This window comes from Epinephelus moara, chromosome 16 (genome assembly GCF_006386435.1).
Source record: "Epinephelus moara isolate mb chromosome 16, YSFRI_EMoa_1.0, whole genome shotgun sequence".
Taxonomy (NCBI): Eukaryota; Metazoa; Chordata; class Actinopteri; order Perciformes; family Serranidae; genus Epinephelus; species Epinephelus moara.
This window is the reverse complement of record NC_065521.1, coordinates 7,002,039-7,023,642: the sequence shown is the minus strand read 5'-3', so window position 1 is coordinate 7,023,642 and position 21,604 is coordinate 7,002,039. Positions and strand designations below refer to the sequence as shown.

At 41.8% G+C, this 21,604-nt stretch overlaps 1 protein-coding gene across 2 annotated transcripts; it reads right to left on the bottom strand.

Annotated features, from left to right (window-relative positions):
* Positions 1-4,328: 4,328 nt before the first annotated feature.
* On the bottom strand, positions 4,329-15,286 carry LOC126402609 (60S ribosomal protein L22). Of its 2 annotated transcripts, none has more exons than XM_050064751.1 (4): positions 15,204-15,286; positions 14,364-14,474; positions 13,984-14,108; positions 4,329-4,522 (listed from the first exon to the last, which is right to left on the bottom strand). In XM_050064751.1, exons 1-4 carry the CDS (start codon positions 15,213-15,215, stop codon positions 4,378-4,380), a joined length of 393 nt encoding a protein of 130 aa, XP_049920708.1. In that variant the 5' UTR covers positions 15,216-15,286; the 3' UTR covers positions 4,329-4,377. The 2 variants fall into 2 exon arrangements, with proteins under 2 accessions (XP_049920708.1, XP_049920709.1); XM_050064752.1 differs by having other exon boundaries at positions 14,364-14,471; positions 15,204-15,230.
* Positions 15,287-21,604: the final 6,318 nt, after the last annotated feature.

The window sequence follows — 21,604 nt, the reverse complement described above, 5'->3', positions numbered from 1 at the left end:
AGTGCAGAATTGGAAGCTGGCAAATTGGAAGCTAACTTCAGCGTCATCAGTTCATGAATTAGTTGGAAAACGACTGAATACCGCCATCTACAGGCATAATGACACTTTTAAGGTGGACCGGAAAATTCCAATAAGAGGCTGTGAATAAGGTGCCAACTTCAGCCTCATATCACACGTTTCCTTTACTCTGATTGGTTTTTCCGTCTTTCCAATTGTGTGAAGGGGCACTTTGAGTGACAGCCGTTGATACCGCCCCTCGGGAATAGAGGAAACGTACATTCCATGTCCAGACCCATTCGCGTTTGCGAATTGGGTCTGGACATGCCAGGCTATTAGTCCTGAGCCACAAGCAGTCATTTTTGGCCATATACGTTCCTTTTAATATTTGTTTTAAGGACTGAGTGAATACCCATTATGCTGTACCATGTGATGTCTGATATGTTGCTGTGTGAAGGAGTCCTGAGTCCAGCTGTGACACTCACATCCCCTCACTGATCAGTGCATCATACAATTTATTATACATTTTATTATTCAGTTTCTAACAGAGTGAAAGTTCATGTTTGACCATAGGAGTAAGTTTGTGCAACAAAGGAGCGTTAACCCACTCACTGGCTCTTTCAGAGTTTTCAACCACATCTCATGGTCTTAATCGGCAAGTGGATAATACTATGACAATCCGTGTACCCTTCGTTCTTTCGTTTTTCTGTTTGAAAACCAGAACAGAAAAAACGGGAAAACAGAATAAAGAATTTTACTCTGTCCCTTTAACCATTCATTAAAAAATATATAAACTCATGTTTTTTGGTTTTTTTTTAAGAGTCTATTAATACTGTTTGTCATTTTTACTAGCCTATTAGGTGATTTCTGTGTTTTCTCTGTCTGTTGGAATGAACAGGGAAAAAACAAAGGTATCCTGATCACTTTTTTTGTTGCTAATCATTGAGTGCACTTAAGAGTAGAAATCCACCATTACAATATATATTTTTTGTGTTTGGAGCATAATTGGGTTTTCAACAGGTATCTGCAGCGTTCCAGGCAATCATCTCCATTGTTGTTAAATTTATTGTGACATCAACTAAAGCAAACAGCCGGGAGTCTTAAAATACAAACTGAAGTTATTGATACCTCTATTTTCTCCTTTTGGGTCCCTGACACTTAGACAAGTCAAGTAACAAAATATAAGGAGCTGTAGTTTCTACAAAAAGCTATAACCATGGTTCAAACACATTTTCATGGACATTTAAAAACTTTTAATGACTTTTCAAGGACCAATATTTTTGTTTCTTCGTGCCCCACTTGCCCACCTTTTTTTAACCATACCAGCTTCAAACTCTATTCAAACATAATTTCAGCTCGCTGACATAGGTGAAGGGAGAGATTACTAGTCGATGCTATTAGAGCTACATTTCATCAACAGTTCGAGAATTTATTTGCCATAACAGTAAATGTTCCATGTAATGTGACTAGTTCATTAAACACAACAAAATTCCAGGACTGGAGAAGGTGATTGTTAAATTGCGTGACTCATACTGTTGCAAACCTAGAAAATGTGGAAGAGTCATGCAATTTAACAATCACCTTCTCCCACGTTTTCTAGGTTTGCAACAGTATGAGATTTTCACAGTGTGATAACCGTCTCAGAAAATATTGTGGTTTTACAGTATCAGTTTAAAAAAAATAGTCTGAATGACCCTTAAAGGAATAAAAACAGAGGGTTTATTTTTGGTTGAACAAACATTTTATCAGTATAATTGAAACTTGAAACCATCTTTGAATTAAAGTTTGTGTAAAAAGTAAAATAAAGATTTACTGCTGCAACCCCTCTTGAAACCATTTCTAAAAATGGAATTGTGTGTAAAAAGACTTCCCTTTGAAAAGAACTAAATGAAGTTGAGATTCTCCGTCTGATTGCATTATTTCCCACCCAAAAGTGCAGATAAGCAATTGTACATGGTATGATGAATTGTACATGTACTTGAAAAGGAGGTTGCGGAACAGTTGAAGCTTCACATTGACAATGAAAAATTATTACACCCAATGCAATTCGGTTTCTGTACAAACCATTCCACCGAAACAGCCTGTTGTTATTTTCTTGAGGTAATCAGAGAGAAGCTTGACAAAGGGGGTGTAGTAGGAGCCATCTTCCTGGATCTACGTAAGGCATTCAACACGGTGAGTCACTCAGTCCTCCTATCTAAACAAACTAAATTTAAACTTTCAGCTAACATACTTAAATGGCTGAAGTCCTACTTGGATGATCGCACTCAATGTGTCAAGATCAAAAATGAAATATCATATTTTCAAAATTGTAGTATGGGTGTCCCCCAAGGATCGATTCTCGGTCCCCTTTTGTTCTGTATATACATCAATGACCTTCCGAAGATTTGTGACAAAGTTGAAACAGTAATGTATGCCGACGACACAGTTATATTTGCCCATGGGAAAAACCATGATGAAGTCGCTGCTACATTATCAAACGCTATGGAGAGAATATCAGAGTGGCTCAACCACTCATGCCTTACACTGAACACAGACAAAACAGTGACTATATATTTTCAGAAACAGAATAAGAAATGTAGATATCCTGAAATACTTGTAAAAGGACAAATGATAAAAAAAAATGTTGAGGAATTTAAATACCTGGGGGTTACTCTTGACTCAAATCTGAGCTTTAAAAAACACATCAAAAAAATGGCTCATGTTTTGAAATTCAACATCATGAACTTTCGTCATATCAGGAACTCTTTAACTGATGCTGCAAAAATGTACTTCAATGCTATGATACTCCCCTACATGAGATACTGCATGCCATGTTGGACACAAGCTAACCAGACCACTCTAAATCCAATCAGATCTCTCTTTGGGCAAGCATTGAAGGTTCTGGACAGAAAACCAAGACAGCACCACCACTGCAACATTCTCTCCAAATACAATTTACTAAGCTTCAACAATGTAAGTACATTATCAAACATTTGCTTAGTACATAAAATAATCAATAATGCGGCCCCCCCACCATTAAAAAAATTCATAGTCCCCTGCTCTGAACAGAGAACAAGAGCTTTAAGATCTGCGACAAGAGGAGACTGTAAAATCCCACAAAGAAAGTCATCCTTTGGTCAATCTGCTTTCTCCATCAAAGCCATTGGAGAATGGAATAGACTCCCTAGTGATTTGAAAATCAACAGGAATTATCGCAGTTTCTGCCTTGCCACAAAGAAATGGCTCCTGAGTAAACAATGTTGCCAACATTAGGTGTTGCTGTCAGACTTCCTGTCTGATTCTCTGTCATTATGTCTCGTTTTGCGTTTCTCTCTTCTGCTGTTTATCTCAGCTCTGTTAGAGCTAGATATTCCTGTCATATTACCATTGCTGGTATTTAATCATCCCTGTAATCCTGAATTACCATCGTTGGTATCTAGGTTTCTTATCGCTGTACTCTAAACTATAATCAACTCTGTAACTTTTTTTGCTGCTACGAGCACTTTGTTGACTACCAACAACAACACCAGCACTTTATCTATGCACACTCCTGCCTTGCACTTTATATCAGGAGCTGCTACTTGGACTGCCTTTTAGTGTTTTGTAAGTTGTTCCTCCCTGCACTGTAACAACTTGGTTATTTTAAATGTGGAAATTGTATGTCTGTACTGTCTCTGTGCTGTCCTCTGTTCATCTGTATTTTAGGTTTCTTTGTTTTTTAGATTGTGGTCTGTGTATATTGTAAATTATATGTTGGGACTACAGATGGAAATTAGCAGTTATTGCTAAATCTGGTGCAACCATCTCCTCATCTCTTGTAAATGATTAATGCTATTGCACACTGTCCCTTGATAAACTAAACTAATCGTCAACTTTAGTTTCACGGTATACCCTGAAAAGGTATACCACTGCAACCCTAGTGGGAACCCTGTATGAGATACAAAGCTCACATTTCTCCTACTGCACTTGAACTGTTGACATGATGACAGCAGAGCTCCACACAAACTAACAGATCAGCAGGACAGTTCATCTGTGAATGGATGTCATCTGTGCTTTGTGTCTCAACTCTGAGCAGCTTGTAAAATCTCAGTAAACCACACTGCAGCAGAGTTTAAATCTCTGCGGAGTTTTCTGTAAGGCTAACAAAGATGTATGCTATGGCCATCTTAAGCATTAAACCTTGACAACATCACAATACTGAACTCACTGTGAAGTCTAGGTTCTCCAGCTGTCATCAGAGCAGACTGCTAACCTGTAAGCCATGCTGGTTTTTGACAGCTGACTTCCGCAGCTGCATCTGTGACACACTGACAGAAAATCTCAAAGAAAACACCCGGCACACCCGTCTGTACTGTAAACAACATTTATTTAAATGTACAAAATCTGATGAATTGTCAATTAATCTTCATCTTCCTCCTCCTCTTCATCCTGGTTGATCTGGAAGTAGCGGAGCTCATAGCTCTCCTTGGTGTTGGCCACGACGCGCAGCCAATCACGCAGGTTGTTCTTCTTCAGGTACTTCTTGGTCAGATACTTCAGGTATCTGCACAACAGAAGACAAAAACAGTGTGCCACATTCACTTTCAGATTAAACACACTTTCACAGCAGATAGAATGAGTGGACAGTGGGATAAGGATATCCAAAATTACTCTTTGACACAGACTGCTCTGCTGCTGTAGCACCATTTCACCTCCCATGTCAGCTGCTCTAATATTCACTTGTCAACAGCACAATGTACACCAAAACATTAAAGAGCTGTATGCCAAATTCAGAGCATTAATATACATAGCAGAAAACAACTATTTGCTTATGTAGTGTACCGAGTTATCAATACATCCATTCTGAATATTTGAAATGGTTTCAATCCTCATTTTCCACAGTATCAACACTACTTTCTTGCCCTCTTCTCTTCGACAGCGAGTTGGCACACAATACTGCAGTGCCCCAATAGCTCCGTCTCCTCTCACTCGCAGCGCTGTCTTTTGTGTATTCACTCTAGGTCCAACATGCTTGCGCCATGGTTTTGCTATGTGTCCCGGCTGCCATCTCCAAAACAGACGAGCCAAAATGAAGCACAGCAGCAAACAATCAATTTACAACTCAACAGTAAACTAGAGTATGTTCCTAGACATCTGATTGGTTGTTTTCCATGCATCACAGTAGATTCTCAGAAAAGAAATTAGAAGCACAAGGAGAGAAGAACATGATTCCCCCACACAGTTTTCTGTGTTGTGTACTTTTGTGTGGATGTAGTGACACTTTTAGCAGATGTGAGAAAGTTTTTTTTTTAGTTTTTTTTTTTTAAAGTTACTGTCTTTAACAATGTGTCCAAACTTTATACATGTCATTTACCCTTGGCCGAAATGTAATCACAATGCTGTATTAACGTGTTTTTTCCCCCATCCAGATACAAACCCAGAGATGTTGCTAAGCACGTGCCCTGCATCCCTGACGCGTTCAAATCTGAGAGGATGTGGTGAACTCACCATTGATGCGTCAGGGGATTGCACCAAATTATTTTCACCAATAATGCTACATTGTCAACAAAGAATCAGTGTTAAAATCATGGAAACAGTGGCATCAAGTGACTTATTTTTAAAGTATTTCTCATGTCACAAAAACTGCTAAGAGTGAAACTTGTGTTTTGGATGTTATTATCATAATGTCGATAATGTGTCTGTGTTTTTGTCCTGGTGCTCTGCACAGATCTGACATCTGCCCACTCGCCTGCGAATCTTGCGGGAGCGGGCGGTTTGAACTTTGCTGCGGGCAGGAACGGGCGGCTAAAAAAAACACTGCGGGATCGGGATATAGCCTATAGTGACAGGATGGAGTTAACAAATGTTGTGGGAAAAGAAGCTCAAACAAGGTCTGAAGGCACACTGAGCCCTCTACTGTACTTTCCAGCGCTCTCAAAGCTGGCGCGTTTCATCTTCAGTATCCCCGCATCCAGTGCGCCTTCAGAGCGGGCCTTTAGTGTCTGTGGGCGCATCTTGGAAGAGAGACGCACGGGATTGGGACCAGTCGGTCAGCAACATTCTCTTCCTATACAGCAATATTATGGCCAAGTGATTCATTTGTTAAATTCATTCTTTTCATTCGTTAACTTTGTTTATTTTATGTTATTTATTAGTGTTATTTGAGCCACTCACAGCCTACTCTCGTTGCTGTTTGTTAATTACATAAAGAGGCGTGATGATGCCGGTGTTATTGAGCATAGGCTTTATCTTTATCTCATTAATGTTTCTTATTCAGGTCTCTCTTAGAAAAGAGACCTTAACCTCAATCACTGCGTGGCTATATAAAGGTAGAAAAATAAATAAAATACAGAAGAGGAGAGTAGAATATGAAACAGCCTTTATTTCATTAAAAACTAAATGAAAACAACGAAATAGGAGCGCTATTCCTGACCAATGCGTCAAAAGACATGCAGGCCAGGGAAACGAAACAAACAACCCCATGAATCTCTGACGTGTTTTCTCCTGCGGGACGAGAGAAGACACAAAATCAATGCATCAATGAAATTCAGCGGGAACAGGCAGGAGTGGGATAAAGAAAACAGTCCCGCGCAGGGCTCTACTCTGAAGCTCTGTATGAAGCTGTTGCCTGGCAAAAAGGCGGCAGTGTCAGCAGGGTGGCACAGAGGTCCTCAAGGAACACTGACAGACAATAACCTTATAGTCTTAGGTTCATAAATTGTACCTGAATTTATAAATATGTAGGACAATACTCCAGACACCCCTGTAGTCTTACATTGCAATGTCTGCTGTGACAGCAGATGCTGTATTCACTCATGTTGATAACGATAGCGCTAACACTATCATTTGTCAAAAAGCACATTTTACTGGGGACTCACTCAAATGACCATTCGGATCTCAGGGACTCACTACATCAGAAATCTGTCAACATCACTGCAAACTGCATGTTACTACCACGTGGGAATGGGTTCTATATGATCATCAACACAAGCCTATTGTGGGTGCACTGGTGTCCTGCAAAAACTTCAGGGGCAGCGTCAGCAGTAGCGCAGTCTGTAGAGTCTTGGCTTACAAACTGAAGGGTTGCTATAGCCCCGTTTCCACCGAGCAGTGCGGTTGGGGGGGGGGGGGGGTTGAAAAGTGGCACAAATGGGCCACCTTTCAGAATAGGCCGTAAGGTGAACACAGTTATCGTTTCATCTCGTTCCGACATCTGGGGACTACACGATCTTTACTTCATAAAAAAGATCGATACATGTTCAGCTAATCAGCGGGAGTTCGTAGCTCATAACCCCGCAAGAGTCCTGTGATCGGGGTCGTAATTCGGCACTTGTTCCGTCTGAGCGTAATGATCAGTTCCGCCTGAGCGTAATGAGATTTGGTACGCGAGTGGTGGCACGGCCGTCACGTGATCGCGCTACACCAATAAGGTACCCGCATTTCGTGTCGCCATGGTTTCATTCAGCAGAGGAAAACAGACCCGGAAGTCCTCAAAAGTGAGCAGAAATGAGCTGAAACAGCGCTATTCACATCGCCGTGTCCATGAAACACGATGAGACAAATAGACAATAAGGTGAACTAAGCAAAAATGTCTTAAAACACATTTGATTCAATACCTGGGCATAACCGACGTATTATTACATTGACAACATAGCTACGGAAGACGAGAACGGCCATGTATTTTTTTTTTTTTTTTTGTGCACTGTTATCTCGTGATAACGACTTATTATTTCGTTATCTCGATATAACAAAGATTGTTTTCTCGTGATAACGAATTAATTATCTCGTTATCTCGATATAACAAAGATTGTTTTCCCGTGATAATTGTCAAGTCTGATGATTGCGCACTGGTTAATGTGATCGTCTTGATTTCAGCCTACAAGAGCTGCCGTGGTCCTGCTAGATGCCTCCTGCTGCTGCTGTTATCATTAGTCACACTTCTACTGTTATTATACACATATGATTATTGTCACATACCGTATATTTCCAAATAGTCGCCCGGTGGCATACAGCCGCTGAGCACCTAATAGCTGCCGGGGGTTTGACCCCATTTTGCGTATTAAACGCCGGGGCGATTATTTCCTCATTCATTGCCTCAAGGAGGGACAGCCCTGCAGGCAGGGAGAGAGCAGCTCGCGAGGGCTGCTCTGTCCCTGCTGGCTGAGGGACTGTTTGCGCTTTTACGCACGGGTCGGTGGAGAAGTGGCGCACATGACTCGTGCTACGGACGGACGGGCAGACAGCCACGTATCTAAAACAGGTAATACATCTGGCTACATCTTTCCCACATCAAATATCCGTGATCACCTACGTCCGCGTGCGTAAAAGCGCACACAATTCCGTGTCCTCTCACCGCGGATGCTGTGATTTGATGGCCCAGTACTCATTGTAGCCCACTCTTAAGTGCAACACACACCGCCGCCATACGCCGCGCGTCAAAACGCCCGCCTCCATTATATTCTATGAACCAACCCACACTGGCGCCGGCTGCCGCGCCGCGCCGCGCCGCTCTGCTTCAGCCCACTGCTCTATTTCCAGCGCGGCCGGCGCTCATGGCGGCGCTGCGAGAAAAGCCTTTTATGTACGTCTCGTCTCGTAGGATCAACTCCGGTTGTTTCAAATTTTTAATAAGACGACTTTGATAAGAAACTCACCCGTGAAATTCAAGTTGTTGTTGCCTCAAAGTTTTTCCTCTTCTTCTTCTGTAACTAGCAGTTGGCAACCGTTGGCAACTAGTGTAAGTACAGCCACCTAGCTGGCTGGGGTGGGAAACACATGTTGACGGTGCCGCTGTGCGCCGCTGCCAGTGTGTGCTGGGGGGCGGCACTTGACGGCCACAGCGCCGCGCCGGCAGCGGTGTGTGTTGCACTTTATAAGACCCAATAATAATAATAATAATAATAAGCTACAGTGGACCTATATGCCATGCCTTTTAATGAAATTACCAGAGGAGTTCGCTGAAAAGCAGGTAAAGTCAGCCTGAATTACTCACGTGCGTCCCCGGTGATCGTGTAGTCCCCAGATGTTGGAGCGGAAATCAGTTTCTGTGAGACTTTTTCTGATTCACCTTACGGCCTAGAAGTGTGTGAGTATTTTGTATAACAGTTTTAAATTATAATAAAAACAATGTTTTTATTTATTTATTGCTGAGGGAAATTAGAAATGCCTAGAAATAAATAGGTATATCAACTATTTACAGTTTTAAAATAAAATAAAAATCATTTAACAAACAAAATAACAAACAAAGATTACAATAATATTAACTCTATTAGGGGTGTCGGTGGCTTAGTGGTAGAGCAGGCGCCCCATGTACAAGGCTGTTGCTGCAGCGGCCCAGGTTTGACTCCAGCCTGTGGCCCTTTGCTGCATGTCACTCCCTCTCTCTCTCCCCCTTTCACGCTGGTCTGTCCTATTAAATAAAGGCTAAAAATGCCCCAAAAAATATCAAAAAATTTTTTTTTAACTCTATTAAAGTAAGGTCTCTGAAGGCAACCCAGGTAGGGATGGGTCGATCCGATCCAGTATCGGCATCGGGTTCCGATACCAACATAATTCACGGATCGGAAATTTCCGATCCACCAGCCCTGTCTGTGCTTTCACATTATCTGCTGGAATGATATGATGATTGCTACATAGTAGTGTTGCACGGTATACTGGTACCAACGGTAGACTGCGGTACTAAAACATGACGGTATGATACCATAATGTTGGAGTACTGTAGTACCACGGTACCTCATGGTACCACTACTGTGGGATAAGTTCAAAGTCCAATCGCAAGAGGGTGAGTGTCCATGCGCCGTCCAATAATGGAGCACGCTGGCCACCTGGCACTCGATATGCGGCTGCAGTGGTTTGTTTTCCACTGACATTTCTGAGCTATTGAGTATCTTCAAGCAGTGAAAGTTATTATTTATTTTTACTTGTAGGCAAAGATTTGTTTATATATGTTACAGTGATTTGTTTTCCACAGAGCTCTACGGTGTGAGCATTTTACTCACATTTGAGACTAAAAACAGTTTTGTGCGAGCAAAAGAAATCATTCAGGAGCACGCTGTGTGAGTACAGATTTCAACCAGCAGCAGAAACAAAAGGCGAATCCTGCCGGTTGTGGGTTGTGATTTATCTTTTTATAAATGACAAAAGGCACATCTGCCTCATTTTCGCTGTGGTATCGTGATACTACTCAGAACGTGATACTTTCACTGGTATCGTACCGTGGGTCCCAATTTTGGTACCGTGACAACACTACTACATAGTAGTGTCTACTTGATTTGTATCTGTGCTGTTCAGATTAATATGACAGATATTTTTTGTTTTTTGATAGTGTATATTGCACTAGTAGTTTAACACTGTCTTGGAATTTAATAAATATTGACAATCAATTTGAAACTGCTTTTCTGACCTTATACTTACCTCAAGTTGCCTTTTGGGACATACATGCATACATACGTACATATCATACTTGCCTGTAGAGAGGAGTTTATTATAGCCTCATATAAAATCAACAATAATGATAATAATATTAAAGCAAACAGAGCACTAGTATCGGAATAGTATCGGTATCGGCAGATATCCAAATTCAGGTATCGGGATTGGATCGGAAGTGAAAAAATGTGGATCGGTGCATCCCTAAGCCCAGGCTCCGCAAATGGCAACAAAAACATTTGGGTCCAGGCTGTACCAACCAGCCAGCGCGAGACCAGCGAAAGCAAGCACACACACATGAACGCAGAGCCCATGTCTCACGGTCTCGCGCAAACGTGAACGCAGTGCCCAGAGAGGTAGTTAGAGCTACAGGCTACAATGAGGCTAAAAACAGAGTTCAAATGACGTTTTTCCAAACAGCTTTTTATGTCGGGGCTTCAGGACACTTGGATCACTACGGACGAGCAGTATGGAGATATTTTGTAGTTTCAATTATGTGTTTTTGGACGTTTGAATCTGGGGCACTGTAAGCCTCCATGAGGTGGAGTTTTGTTGCTAAGTTACCTCCTCTCCCCTTGGATCTCCACAAGTGTTGTGAGGACTCTGAAACTTCACCTGATCCTCCATCGGCATGAGGGTGAGTAGATAATGGGTGAATTTTCATGTTGGGTGCACTATCCTGTGAACAGGTGTGTAAATCCATTGTAACTAGCAGCTATCGCTTGTTCATGACAGAGTCACGGAGGATGAGGGGGGCGAGCTAGCTCCGTTGTGTTTTTAAGTTAAGTTTAAGTTTAAGTTTATTTACTTTATTAATCCCCCCGAGGGGAAATTCAATGTTTTCACTCTTGCTTGTCAATTACACACAGGTCCGAAAGACACACACATGCACAAACAGGACCTATACATGCACAAAGTGGAGAGATGTCAGAGTGAGGGGGCTGCCTTTGGCGAGGCACCCCGAGCGGTTGGGGGGTTCGGTGCCTTGCTCAAGGGCACCTCGGCAGTGCCCAGGAGGTGAACTGGCACCTCTCCAGCCACCAGTCCACGCTCCATATTTGGTCCGGACAGGGACTCGAACAGGCGACCCTCCAGTTCCCAACCCAAGTTCCTATGGACTGAGCTACTGCACAGCACAGTGCCTGTTTGAGAGCAGGTCTTAAAAATCAGTCCTGTGCAGGTTTCTGCAGCAGATTTAGCATCACCAGCAACATCCACTGAAAACATATCTGTGTATTGACCAGGACTAACAAGACTAACAAGACTCTATAGCTTGGCTCCTGGTCAGAGAACTTAAAGGACAACTTCTGTATTTTCAACCTGGCAGTGCCCAGTTCACCTCCTGGGCACTGCCGGACGGGGACTCGAACAGGCGACCCTCCGGTTCCCAACCCAAGTCCCTATGGACTGAGCTACTGCCGCTAACATTGTTAACGTTGTTGAACGTAAACACAAGTGACACCAACGGTGCTTAGCGTGCCTTTAAATAATAATATACACTCAACAAATGAAGGAATGAATGATTCCTTTACGTGTAACGTCCAATATTTTTAAAAAAAAAGCACAGACAGGAGGCACCGTAATGTGTGTTTTGTTTTGGTCCAGTAGGTATCGGTTGTATATGGACCGGTTCCATATAAGCACTGGCTTTCAGTACCCAACCCTATTCAGCACAAGGGAATGAAACGGGAAAACAACTTAAAAGCTACTGCTGTGAGAAGAGGAGATGATGGTTATGCTCTTAAAAGAGTGACAGAGAGAGGACAGTAAACACACCAAATAATAACCACTCTGACTAAACACTCAAAGAGTGAGTCAGAAAACAAGATATGCTGTAGAAAGAAACAAATGGAAGAGCATGGGAGTTACTATATAACTAGAATAAGCTGTTTTTCAAATCAAACAGAGACAGTGTGCTGCATCAGGTCCAGTACCTACAGGTACCCAGCAGAAAATCGGTCAGTCGTGGGTGGTATTTTGTTCTGTGTCGAAAAAACATTCCAGTTGGAACGCCAGTGCTGGATCATAAATATATAACAATAAAATGAATATAATAATAATTGCGAGTATCAAGTGACAAGATTGAACTGTTTCTATGATTTTAATTTGTTGTTCACAATGTAGCATTATCAGGGAAAATAATTAGGTGTGACCCCCTGACACATCAATGCTGTGAAACATTGACAGAGTGTGACTTGGTTCTTGTTTCTCAGCAGAAAAGCGGTGGCAGGGTGCTGGGGAGCGCTTCATCTCAGCACTTCATAAAAAAGGGCTAATGATATGCTGTGCATAGGTTTTGTTGCTAAGACAGCAATATCTTGACACTAACATAACACTATAGCGGGTTGACATGGTTAACTTCAAGCTCACAAACTGAACGGGGATAAAATTACAATACTCAGCAACATCCACTGTGTGCTGGCTGATCTGTTCCCAAAACATGGGCTTTTCTCTCTCTGTTGTGAAAGTAAACAGTAGCCGAGCTAAAGAAATGGCAGTGACGTCATCTGCGCCTTTCTGAAAAGTTCAGAGATCTTCAGCTGCAGTACAAAAAAGGTGAAGCGCTCTGGAAAAAAAAAAGACGCTGGGCGCAGCACCTTTTCTACAGGTGGCCTCATGCACTTGCTGCTCGTTGAGAACATTTGAAAATGTGGACACATGCCCTATAGTGACAGTTTGACCAAATATGAAAAAGTTAATTTTGATAAAAGTGATCAACTACAGCTTTAAGCCCTATCATGTGAATATAGCCATATAGCCATAACACTGTCCATGTGTGATCACGGAACACAGACATGCTGTAACCATGATAACAATAACTATGTCAGGTAACAAACTGTCTCGGACTCAGGCTGGGTTCAGTCAGAAAAATGCGGCCCGAGCCGTGTTCTATTTTGCAGGTTACAAAATGAGAGGTGCACCACACTGCTTTTCTTAAAATTGAATGCCACAAGTACAAAAAAGGCTAACTGTGCCTTTTTATTGTTGCCAGGCAATCACCCTTTACCCTAACCTTCCTGTGTAATCAATCTACTGTTTATTTATTTATTAAATTATTTTATTTCACAGTAATTAGTATCTAGTTCCTAAAATGGACAGGCAGAGCTCTGGTTGAGGGTGAGAAGCTGTCAGTAAATAATTTGTTGGGCACAGGGAAATGGAGATCTGTGTGGGAGTACCACCAGTTGGTCCAGGAGCTTCTCCTTCTTGATGGCTGTTTCCAGGCATATTTAAGGATGACATGGGGGCAGTTTGTAACTCAAGTCATATAGCTCTGGGTATCCAGCAACCACTACCACCAGTTTCCCCCCTCCTATTTACCAACTGTAAACTTGTTGTCGTAACTACCACAGAAGACCCGCCTCTCAAATCATCAGATTGGGCAATGGTAAAAAAGTGAAGATGACATAAGGCGTTTTTTCCGCTCTGAGCTGAAGTTTTTTCAACTCGAGGAGTTCAGAGCGCTCTGGCAAAAATGCCAGGTGCCTAGAGCGCAGAAACACGAGGAGCATAGCAGCGCCAAAACAGCTTCATTCTCATTAAAAACAATTACAAAAAGCCGCTTCCAGCTGCTAAAATGTGTGTGTGACTGATTCTTACCTTTTGGAGAAGGGCACCTCAGAGGACACTGTGATCTTGCTCTTGCTCCTTTCGATGGAGACCACACCATTACCCAGGTTGCCGGCCTTCCCGTTCACCTTGATGCGCTCCTGAAGAAACTGCTCCTGAAAACATGTTTGTAGAAACTTCACACACAGCCACCATACTGAGATCTGCAGTGTGTGGCAAATACCACATTACTGTTCACTGTGATGGATTATTTAGTTCAAGCAAATGTTAAGTCTCAGTTAGTTTTCATTTAACAGTATCATTTCTGCCTATGGATGGTCAGTAGTAATGTTGCTTGCATCTGATTTGAGATGAACAGACTAAAACACATCTACAGCTACACTGACAATATCTAATGAAAGATAACTTACAAAGTTGGCAGCATCCATGATGCCATCTTCCACAGGATGGGTGCAGTCCAGTGTGAATTTCAGGACCTGCTTCTTCTTCTTACCACCTTTGCCGGTGTTCTGCTTCTTCTGCTGAGAAGACACTACACATTTACCTGACTGTACAGAAGTGTTGGCTAAACAACAGAACTCAACTTTCACAGTGCTAATCCATACATTTCACCCCACTTGACACCATTTAAACAACATTGCTTCTTGACAGACGCAGCGGTCTGACAGAACACCACAGCTGATGAGCCAAAACCACAATCTATCTTTTACTTTAACAACATGTTTTCTAGGAAGTCAATAATAAACCAATATACTGGTTTGAAGTTTCGAGCTATGAAGCCCCCCCCCCCCCCAAAAAAAACCCAAAAAAAAAACAGGCAAACACAAAAGCTCGATTTTATCCAGCTGGGTTGTAGTCCAGCTACAAAATAACCAGTGGGGCAAGCTAACTGTATCATTCGCGTCATATATCAACCGCTACGACAGCGAGCCGACAACATTTGTTAAACTTGTACAAATAATCTGCTGTCATACAGGCACCCGGACAAGCTAACTGAGTGAACAACGTGGTGAGCTACAGTCCCTGCCGATGCTGTGTGGCTAACGTTAGCTAAAAGGCAGCTGCTATAGGCCACTGAGAAAATCTGCTACCTTCGTGCTCAAATTACCACTTCAAAACTCAACCAATCCTCTGTTCTGAGACTACGATTGCAATAACAACACTGTAAACTCATCTCGCTCGTTTTCTTTGGCTTTCACAGCGTAAAATCTACAATCCTAATGGAATTATTAACACGCGACTTTACTTACAACAGGCGCCATGGCGGAGAGGCTAGCAGAAAGGAAGAATAGGCTGTGCGCATGCGCTACATTTACCAATCAAACGCAGAACTATTGATTGAATCCGTGAATCTAAGATTGATTAACATTCTGGGATTCTTCCCTACTTTGACAATGCCAGTAAAGAAAAAAAAACAGTAATATGACAACACATGTAAAAGAAACAAAATAGTATCTTAAAACAGAGTGAGGTCGTCACAAAATCGTATGTCACTACATACTGGCATATCTTTGCTGAGAATATTCCTTGGACAAAAGTTTAGTATTGTCCCATAAATACTTTATTACTTTTATTACTTTATTAGAGAGATTCACTTTGGAATTATACACACGTTTTACCCTGCAAAGTATTTTTTGAAGAAATTACAGAATATTGATATAAACTGTTCTTTTTGCACAACTCATCCAGAAATTGTGCCTCATCTTTTCTGGCATTGTCATTACTCTGGAAAATTATGGAAAGATGTTTCCAAATGTATTATTGACATTGTATATAGAGATTTTGCATTATTTTATATGTGTAGTATGTTATATTCTGATTCTTTGACTATGACAGGAAATCGGAGGAACAGACATCATAAATCTCCTTATTATTCTTGCCAAATTTTATATAGGGGCGATTTATAAAGATTTTAAAAAATACACAAATACTAGTAAATCGTGTACCAATAAAAGGGCATAAAAACTGTACTGGCATGTATTAACTGTAATGTATGTAACTGAAACGTGATCTGATGATGTCTGGTTCACACTATACGATATCAGCCCGATTCTAGCCTGACGCCGCGACATACGGTGTGGGACACCTCCCGACATTCCAACAGAAAGTCTAGCATGTTTGATTTTCTTTTTGTTGTTCACGACTGCTCCCATCACAGCCATCACTTTGGCCAATACAAACACAGAATGATCTGCTGCCGTGGATAACTGTATGACAACAACACCCCAGCCTTTTAGATATTTCCTGTAGGGACGTTACCACAACAGAGCGAAAAGGGAAAAATGCTGGTGTGAAACAGCAGAGGCCCTTTAGCAACCTGCTGAGTACTGCCATTAGCATCAAGCTAGCAAACAATGTTACTTCTTCATAATGGAGATGGACATAGAGTAAGAAAATTTATAAATAGTAGCGGGGCTATGCCTGGTTCACACTACACGATATCAGCCCAATATCAGCCCGATTATAGCCCGACGCAGTGACATACGGTGTCGGCATGGATCGTGAATGACGAGTGTCATAAGCGATAATCCATCATTTCATCTTGTGTAATGTGTCATAGTTAACGACAACCGACGTCACATCTGGGACACCTCACAATGTTCTGACAGAAAGTCTAGTGCCTGGTTCACACTACAAAACATTTCTGTCCATTCTGACAGTCACTATGTCACATTACGCGATTATGGAGTCATAAAATTGTACCGTGACTTGGCCGACAGACATGACACACTACACGATGGTCCACACAAATTATCCCCAGTCATCTCTCAAGATGTGTATGATGTCATTGGGTAATTCTTGTCCTATTTTTATTACTTTTACTATTATTTCAGTCACTGTGGCTGTTCATGTGCCAGCTGAACTGTTACTGTAGTAATATAAAACAGCACCAGCAGATGGCAGGAGCTACATTTGAAGTACCGTACGCAAACATGCAAGTCACTGAATCCTCCACAACAAGTTCCTGCAAATGTTTCACAATAAAAGCCTATTTACAAAATGAAGGGATTCTCTCAACCATAGTAATAAAGGGCTTTTAATTTGAAAGAGATACAGAAAGTGTTGAGTTTGAAATGACGGCGGGAAAAAAGTAAAAGTATAAAAATACAGAGGGAATAATAGATAACTGCCCATTTATAATGTAGTGTGTTTCAAATGAAGCCGGTTGAAGAGACTTGACTTGAAAAGACTTTGATTTATATGTGTTTTCACCTATTCCTGATTCACCAGCCCACAAAGGGTGAAAGTGCCAGAGTGAAACTGCAGGCTACCTTTCTAAACCATGTCCACTTTACCTGCCCAGTAAACCCTGTAGCAGGGCCGGAGACCATGAATTGTTTGTTCACTCATCTCTCACTCTTTGCTCGCCTTCACTCTGCAGCCTTGTGTGTCCACCGGTGTTTGATGTGTGCGTCTTCACCTTAACGTGAGTCTCAATTTATCACATTTGGTTACTTTGGTTACTCTTGATACTATTGCATATAGTTTGCTTCTTGTGCACTTCTGCCTGATATTCTTTGTTTCCAGACATGTGCCATGGGCCATGTGATTTGTTTGATCCTGACCACTGATTTACCTCTGATTGACTTTGGCTATTATGGCCTCTTTAGTTGTTTGTATATGGTGTACATTTGCATTGTGGCAACTTTCAAGTTGAAATGACTGAATAGTGAATATGGAATATCAGCTTTAATAGGATTTGTTTCATTTGTTTGTTTGATTGTTAGAGATGGATCGTTAATGAATTGATCACTTGTATCTCTCTATTGTATGTTTATTTCTCTTTTTGATGCAGCATACAGATACCCAGACACAAGATATAAAGAACAAGGAGAAGAAACATTCAATTTAAGTAAAATAAAAGCTGTGTTGCATCATAACCTGCCTCCTCGACCTCACTCCATACTATATTGACGTCTTCTGACAGAAACTCTGCCGGTTCACCACACACTCACTCTACCCCCAACCACATTGCCCCCTACAGATCCTATACTGGTGGCCTCTGCAGTTGTGGTAAGTAAAAGCCCTACCACTATTTTTGAATTTCTTACTTCATGTCCATCTCCGTTATGAAGAAGTAACATTGTTTGCTAGCTTATAAAATATTTTTTTAATGATAATAATACATTTTATTTGTAACGTACTTTACATAAAAACAAATCTCAAAGTGCTACAGAAGGCAGTGTAGATATGCTATGCTAAGAGTTAAAAACAGACACCAAGATAAAATACATTAAAAGGCTTTAGTAAAAAGGTAAGTCTTTAAGTTGCGTTTAAAAGCGTCCATAGTCTGCTGTGCTCTCAGGTGGTCAGGGAGAGCATTCCACAGTCTGGGAGCAGCCGAGCAGAAGGCCCGATCTCCCATGGTACGGAGTCTGCTCCTGGGGGAGTTGAGGAGGCTGGCAGTGCGGCGGGTGCGTGAGGATGATGTGTGAGGAGGGAGACCTTGTATTGAATTCTGAGTTCAACAGGCAGCCAGTGGAGTGATTTGAGGATGGGTGTGATATGGTCATGTTTGTGCGCCCTCATCAGGATCCTAGCAGCGCTGTTCTGGATGTAGTGAAGCCTCTGGATGCTTTTACTAGGGATCCCGATAAGGAGTGCATTACAGTAGTAGACGAGCTTTTCAGCATCTGCCAGATTGGGTGATGGATGGAGTTTTGCAATGTTCCTGAGGTGGTAAAAGGAAGTCTTGCACAGGTGTGTGATGTGGGTCTCGAATATAAGGTGGGGGTCCATTTAAACGCCGAGGTTGGTGACTGAAGTAGACAGGGGGATGTTCTCACCGGAGAAAGAGATGCTGGTGAGGTTGGATGATCTGACCTGGTGTGGGATGCCAACAAGGATGGCTTCAGTCTTGGAGCTGTTAAGTTGTAAGAAATTTAGCTTCATCCATGCTTTTATCTCCTCCAGGCAAGTAGCTTGATGCTAATGGCAGTACTCACCAGGTTGCTTAAGTGCCTCTGTTGTTTCACGCCGGCATTTTTCCCTTTTCACTCTGTTGTTGTAACGTCCCTAGAGGAAATATCGAAAAGGCTGGGGTGTTGTCATACAGTTATCCATGGCAGCAGATCGCTCTGTCTGTTTATTGATCAAAGTAATGGCTGTGACAGGAGCAGTCGTGAACAACAAAAAGAAAATCATTTGAAGAAGACTACATTATAGATGGGCCGTTATTTATTATTCCCTCTGTATTTTGTACTTTTACTTTTTTTCCGCTCTCGTTTGCCTTGATAAAGTTAATGCATCGCGCCGTCATTTCAAACTCAACACTTCCTGTATCTCTTTCAAATTAAAAGCCCATTATAACTTCGGTTGAGAGAATCCCTTCATTTTCTAAACAGGCTTTTTTTTGTGAAACATTTACAAGAACCTGTGGAGGATTCAGTGACTGTTTGCGTACGGTACTTCAAATGTAGCTCCTGCCATCTGGTGGCACTTTTAACGTTACTACGACAACATTTCAGCTGGCACAAGAACAGACACAGTGACTGAAATAATAGTAATAATAAGAAAAAGAGGACAAGAATAATTCGATGACATCACACACGCCATGAAAGACGATTGGTGTAGATCATGGTGTAGTGTGTCGTGTCTGTCGGCCAAGTCACGGCACGATTTTATGACTCCACAGTCGTGTAATGCGACATAGTGACTTTCAGAACAGACAGAAATGACGTGTAGTGTGTACCAGGCATTAATGCATCGCGCCGTCATTTTAAATTCAACACTTCCTGTATCTGTTTCAAATTAAAAGCCCCTTATAACTTCGGTTGAGAGAATCCCTTCATTTTCTAAATAGGCTTTTATCGTGAAACATTTGCAGGAACTTGTTGTGGAGGATTCAGTGACTTGCATGTTTGTATACGGTTCTTCAAATGTAGCCCCTGCCATCTGGTGGCACTTCGCACGTTACTGCAACAACATTTCCGCTGGCACACGAACAGCCACAGTGACTGAAATAATAGTAAAAGTAATAAAAACAGGACAAGAATTACCCAATGACAGGGCGTCGGTAGCGTAGTGGATAGTGCCGGCGCCCCATGTACAGAGGCATTGCCTCGCTGCAGCGGCCGTGGGTTTGAGTCTGGCTCGCAGCCCTTTGCTGCATGTCAGTCCCCACTCTCTCTCTGTCTCCACATTTCACTCTCTGTCCTGTCATTAAAGGCAAAAAAGCCCACAAAAATAATCTTTAAAAAAAGTCTTGAGAGACGACCAGGGATAATTGGTGTGGATCATCGTGTAGTGTGTCATGTCTGTCGGCCAAGTCACGGCACGATTTTATGACTCCACAATCGCGTAATGTGACATAGTGACTGTCAGAGTGGACAGAACTGTCGTGCAGGCATGAGCTGTCGTGAAGGAACTGTTCTCTTCGAATAATGTTTGGACTTTGGCTTGGATATAAAAGAGATTCTTTATACAGTATCTCACATAAGTGAGTACACCCCTCCCATTTTTGGAAATATTTTATTATATCTTGTCATGGGACAACACTATAGAAATGACACTTTGATATAACTTAAAGTAGTCAGTGTACAGCTTGTATAGTAGTATAGATTTACCTTCCTCTGAAAATTACTCAAAACGCAGATCATGATCGCCCCTCTTCAGAAACTGAGCTGCAATGCAGTTTTCCAACATGATAATGACCCAAAACACACCTAGAAGATGACAACTGCCTTGCTGAGGAAGCTGAAGGTGAAGGTGATGGACTGGCCAAGTATGTATCCAGCCCTAAACTCACCTGTGCACCTGTGGGCCATCCTCAAGCTGAAGGTGGGGTGGCGCAAGGTGTCTTCACATCCATCTGCTCCATGATGTCATCATGGAGGAGTGGGAGAGGATTCCTGAAGCAACCTGTGAGCTCTGGTGAATTCCATGCCCAAAAGGGTTAAGGCAGTGCTAGATAATAATGGTGGTCACACAAAATATTGACACTTTAGGCACAATTTGGACATGTTCACTGTGGGGTGTACTCACTTATGTTGCCAGCTGTTTAGATGTTCATGGCTGTGTTTTGAGTAATTTTCAGAGGAAGGTAAATCTATACTACTATACAAGCTGTACACTGACTACTTTAAGTTATATCAAAGTGTCATTTCTATAGTGTTGTCCCATGACAAGATATAATAAAATATTTCCAAAAATGGGAGGGGTGTACTCACTTATGTGAGATACTGTATATTTATATGTCCGGAAGTAAAAAGCTAATGTTATACTATAAACATCACCACCATAAAGAAGACTGTAAGGTTGTGTTCAGCGTAGTGTGATGACATTCTGTAGTCTCATTGAGCCACTTGTTAGCAATCATCTTTTTTAAGACACATAAAAGCTTCACAGTTCACAGTATGGCGAATTTTATGTCAGGGAACAAAACATGAAAGTCTCTTCAGCTCGTGTTAACCACAGACCTTATTTAAGGCACCTAATTGAAAACCCATTCAAAAAACCCATTGACTTAGAGACGATGGGAAGCAGGAGTGTTAAAATGCTAACTCATTTCTGAGTTTTAGGACTTATTCCTAGGGGTGTTATAACACCCCTACTGCAATACTTACAGTGGGTCTGCTGATTCACTATTTGACACCCAGTAATGTAAGGGCAAATGACAACACAATGCTAAAAAGGGTTAAAACAATTTTAT